General features: G+C 40.4%; 1 protein-coding gene across 1 annotated transcript; it reads right to left on the bottom strand.

Annotated features, from left to right (window-relative positions):
- Positions 1–4555: 4555 nt before the first annotated feature.
- LOC110330166 (60S ribosomal protein L39-like) lies at positions 4556–4723 on the bottom strand. Its single transcript, XM_021210125.1, has one exon. It carries the CDS (start codon positions 4709–4711, stop codon positions 4556–4558), a length of 156 nt encoding a protein of 51 aa, XP_021065784.1. The 5' UTR covers positions 4712–4723.
- Between the last annotated feature and the right edge of the window lie 630 nt (positions 4724–5353).

The raw sequence follows: 5353 nt of genomic DNA, 5'->3' as shown, positions 1-5353 counted from the left end.
AAAAAAAAAAAAAAAAAAAAAAAAAAAAAAGAGTTGTCTTGGTCATGGTGTCTGACAAAGATTTATTTGCACCAGGACAAAAGACAGGGTATAAGACAAAAAAGACAGGAGATAGAGGATGAGGGAGAGGGGAAGGCATATCTATCCTGGTGAGGGGTGTGGGAAAGGCAACAAAAGACTGCCTCTGGATAGAGACAAGACAGATGTGGCCCATAGGCAAAAGGTGGTGAAACCCCATGTTAGGATGAGGTGTTGAATTTTAATTGGGCATGTTACTTAGGTGAGCCAAAGGGTGCTTTTGATTGCTGGACTTCAGTACTTAGATGGCTACACCTTAGTAGTCAGACCTCGGAGGAGGAATTGGCCAAATAAGGGAATAGTTCTTGGTGGCTTGTATTAGGAATGCAATCTAAGGGATTTTACCAAGGAAAAGGGAATGGGGGAGAAGGGCAAGACCTGCCAGAACCATGTTTTCCATGATTAGGCTGCCTAGAGTTCCTTCTTCACAGCAATATAAAGTGGATTTTTTTTTTTTTTTTTTTGAGACTCAGTTACGTCATGTGATGTTTCTCTGGAAGTCGTCTTATGACAGGATGTTTTCCTGAAGTAGACACATAGGAGGATGTTTGGCTGAGAACAGACAGGTGGTTTTGCATATGATGTTTTCTTAGAGCAGATACTTGAGAGAAACTATGATGTTTGGAAAAGGTATAAATATAACCCAACAGACAGTGGACGATGCTATATGGTATTGGTTTCCCTTGTCACATTTTGCTGCTCATCATTTGTTGTGACTTTGTAAAGAGAAACACACCAAAGAACTTCTCATGATATTTCGGCAGTTTCTTGCAGTTTTCGTGGACTTGGGCTGATCTGAAGAGACTTGGAGTTTCTTCTTGATCAAACTGCCATTGCTGACTCATGAATGGTGTTTATGAATGGATCAAGCTACTGATGCTAAATCTTGTGAACTGAACTGACAGCACAGATTGGATTTGCTACACACACACACACACACACACACACACACACACACACTTGGAAATAAAAGAAAGCAAACAAACATCTTCAAAAGCAGAATCCTTCCTTTAATCAGAACAACTGAAGAGCTGTACTTACCCAATGGGAGAAGAGGCACTGTCCACATGGCAAAGGGGTCTTGAGGTTTGCCACACCCTCTCAAGTGAAGTCTGCTTGGCAAGCCTAAAAGCTTGGACACAGTTCTGAGGCAAAAAATTTCATGGAAACTTAGTCTCCTGGAATCTTGGCATCCCATAGCACAAATGCGCCAAACTTGTCCCTACCTTAGTTGGTGAATGGATCTGTGTGCTTTCATTTAAAATTGTTTTATTATAAGTGCCTCCAAGGAATGATTTTGAATATAGCTAAGTTAGATTAGCCTCCACCAGTGTTCCAATATCCTAGGAAATCTTTGAGCCAACCTTGGGCTTGGAATTTTGTAAGAATGCTACTCATTCAGACAAAAAGACTGCAGTGTTGACAGAGAGATAGTGAAAGAAATCAGGCATTGAAATTTACTGGAAAAGAGCTAGAAATCTCGGAGCTAGTTCAACAAAGTAAACTTAGAATTACAGCCGAGTCACTCCCATGTGCAGGAATTTACAATGACCTAGGAAGAAGGAAGGTTGTGGTCTAAGAAGGAACTAGAGTAAATACTTAAAATAACAGCCGAGTCACTCCCATATACAGGAATTTAGAATGGCCTGGGGAGAAGGTGGGTTAACTATGGAAAGGGCATGAAGCCCTTGCCCCTGGCTTCTAAGAATAAGCTGACCTTAGGTGGGGCTGCTTTTGATCCCAGTTGTAAACACTGAATTTTATCCCAGTTGTAAACACTGCCTGGTTCCTGTGTATGCATTTCTCTCTTTCGTGTAAAGAGTTATTTTGCATCGGGTAACCTCAATGTACCTTGGATGACCAATGTTGTCACTTAACTTCCTTGTTTTCTTCTGTAATATAAGTCTGGTGCTCGATTTGAGAAATTACACTCAGATTCAACACACTCTCTGGTGTTCATTTCTGTTAGTCACCCTGCCTACTCCTTGCCTACCTGAATACCGGGACCCTGATTCTTCTGTGCGTTGAGGGGCCGACAGAGTCCAGTCTGCAGCAGAGGTTCTATAGGTCACTGAGTAGTTACATTATGTTGTCAAAGCATGCCTTAGAAAAACCTTTAAGTGTCAAAATTATCTTGTATAAACTGGTCACAAACACCACGAGTGGGGTATTTCTGTGACAGTCTGACCATGTTTTGGGGAGGATTGTGGAAGGACTTTGGAACTGAGCTAAAAGAGCCATTGGGATGTTAAGAGCTCTGAGGTATGTTCTGTAGGAGCTTGGAAGATAATGTTGAGAACAGTGCAGAAGATGGAGGCCTTGTTTGGGGAATTTCACAGGGGAAATTAAAGACTTATCAGGGCTGGTGCTATTTTGATTGTGAAGATTCTGTGGTTTTGGTTAGATGGGGTTGAAGACTCAGATGTGATTAACAAGATAAATCGAAACTTTTGGATTACTGGGACTATTGATGCTGGTTAACTGGAGCTAAAAAATTAGTGGTGATTAAGAAAAGTCCACCATCATTGAGGTGAAATCTTCTGGGAGGTGTTTTTTGAGCACACAAAGAAGCCATGTTCCAGATATAGCCAAAGTTGTACCTCATGCTGCAGTGGGACTTGGTAATGTGTAAGAGTCACTCAGGTATTACTGGGTTTGAAGGCACAAAGGGGTCATGAAGAACAGCTGAGGCTTAGCACTGTGAGAGGCCATGGAAGGCCATTGGTGAAGGTGCAGCCTCAGTTGCAGTTGATGGCCCAGGACTGAAGGTCATGCAAAGGAGGCTTGGCACCATGAAGAGAGCCTATGAGAGGCTATTGGTGAAGCCTAGTTGCAGTGTTTTGGAGATCCCAGTACCATGAGATGATCACCAAGAACAGCAGCAGCAGTAGAGTACAGGTAACTGGAGCCTAGAAGACAAGGAGTGTACAATTAAGGGCAGGGCTGGAGAAGTGACCCAAGCCCTTGGAGGAGCCCAGAAGATTGTGAGTGGATCCCAGACATTGGACAGTTTGAGTTTGATTTTGCTTCTGATTGTGACTGTGCCTTGATATTTTTCCCTCCTGAAGGAATAAGATATTTTAGAACCCACAGTTAAGAAACTTTGAATTTTTAATTGACTCTTGAATTTTAAAAGATATTGGGTATTTTAAAGGGATTGAACTTTTAATATGGGACTCTTTAAAGTTATTTAGATCTTGGGAATGAGTAAGAAAGTAATGATTGAGGCTTAATAGTGATGTGTTTTTATGTCAAATTGACAAGGGGTCAATTGTGCTGACTGGTTTTGTGTGTCAACTTGACACAGGCTGGAGTTATCACAGAGAAAGGAGCCTCCCTTGAGGAAATGCCTCCATGAGATCCAAGACATTTTCTCAATTAGTGATCAAGCGGGGAGGTCCCATTGTGGGTGGCACCATCCTTGGACTGGTAGTTTTAGGTTCTGTAGTAAAGTAAGCTGAGCAAGACAGGGGAATCAAGCCAGTAAGTAACATCCTTTCATGGCTCTGCATCAGCTCCTGCTTCCTGACCTGTTTGAGTTCCAGTCCTGACCTCCTTTGGTGATGACCAGCAGTGTGGAAGTGTAAGCTGAATAAGCCCTTTCCTCCCCAACTTGCTTCTTCGTCATGTTTGTGTAGCAATAGAAACCCTGACTAAGACACCAGGCATACATTTCTATACAATTTGTCCCTGTCCTCAAGGTTATTTATTAATTTAAGCCTGATACTTAACTGCCACCTCCTGCTTTGTGGCTCTTGTAGGCACATTAATCAAAACTAAAAACAGCTTTGGCTTTCACAAAAATTGCAGAAATCACTAAGGGATTAAAGAGCACCAGAAGCATCTACAGAGAAGTCAGAAATGTGCCTAGAGTTGAAGGCACTTATCTTGGAGACAAAATAGTCCTATCCTGGAACTAGCTTTGTAGGCCAGGCTATCCACAAAGTCACTGAGATCCACCTGCCACTGCCTCCTGAGGCAACAGCTGCTTTTTAACCTTTGTTAAATACAACACAGATCAAGGACCAGAGAGCAATTATTGATTGATAAAGAAATAATCTAATTTCAATTGTCACATGAAATGATAGAGAAAATGAGTCTTGACAAGTAAGTTTCTTTTTACTTCTGTCACTTAGGTTTGGAGTCCTCCAATCATTGAGAAGGCTAAGGAAGGAAGACCGTGAGTTTTAGAGCAGTCTGGACATGTCTCAACCCCAAACTACACAAACAAGATCCAGGGTATTGCTCACTGATAGAATACTTGTCTATTATGCAAATGTTCCTGAACCACAAAACAAACAAAATAAGTTGTAACACATAAGCAAAAGGTTTCACGTATTTATTTCTGAACTACTGAATGAACTAACTAAAGCACAGAAAGAAAACTTATATTCCTAATAAACACACTCAGTTGTCCAGACAATGGTAATGTTGTAAACTTGATACAGTAAGTTACAGCATAAATACGTGTGGTTCCTTATAGACCCAATTTGGTTCGTCTCCAATGTCTCCGCTTGGAGTTGTACATGATTTTATTGCCAGTTTTCATCTGAATCCATTGTGGAATGGGACGATTTTGCTTTTGTTTCTTGGCCAGGAATCGCTTGATCCTGAAGGTCTTGTGAGAAGCCATGGTGAAGAACCAAGTCAGACAGGCACTAAAAACAAGAAACGAAAGAGGCAATCAAAAGAACAAGCAAGTGAAGCACCCACAATAGTTGATCCAGAAATGGTGGCTATACACACGCACACACAAAACTCCACTAAGAATTCAACCAATAAATGAACATATAGTCCTTAAGGTCATCATGTGCTATGATACCCAGCCTAACAGAGAAAAAACAAAAACACAGGGAGTAGGGAGGGAAAAGAAGCTTCCCAATCAGTCAATTCATTCAGGCAAAGATTTTGATAATCGGAAAAAGGGTTGTACTAAGTAATTTTCTTCAGGTATCAAGAAATTGGCAGAAATATATTCTAAGAATGACTTAGGAAACTTGTCCTATGCCATGTAAAGAATTTTATAACCTTACTCTTATGACATTTAAAGTACTTTCTCAAACTGTATTACCTTTATGTGTGTGCATAATTTTTTGCTAGTATTTAAAAATCTTTTGAGTGCTAAAATTATCACCTATTTTTTTTTTACTTTACTATACCAAAATTAGTTTTAAAAATACATTAAGCAAGAATACCAACTAATTTTGATAATGCAATGATTTAATTTTATTTGAATAATTCAAGTACACTACAAAATAAAAAGATGAGCCAGGCA

This window comes from Mus pahari, chromosome 12 (genome assembly GCF_900095145.1).
Source record: "Mus pahari chromosome 12, PAHARI_EIJ_v1.1, whole genome shotgun sequence".
Lineage (NCBI taxonomy): Eukaryota > Metazoa > Chordata > Mammalia > Rodentia > Muridae > Mus > Mus pahari.
This window is presented reverse-complemented; position numbering and strand designations above follow the sequence as displayed.

What these genes read in the sequence shown, in the direction of transcription:
- LOC110330166 (XM_021210125.1), bottom strand. Translation starts at nt 4,711, where the DNA reads ATGGCTTCTCACAAGACCTTCAGGATCAAGCGATTCCTGGCCAAGAAA.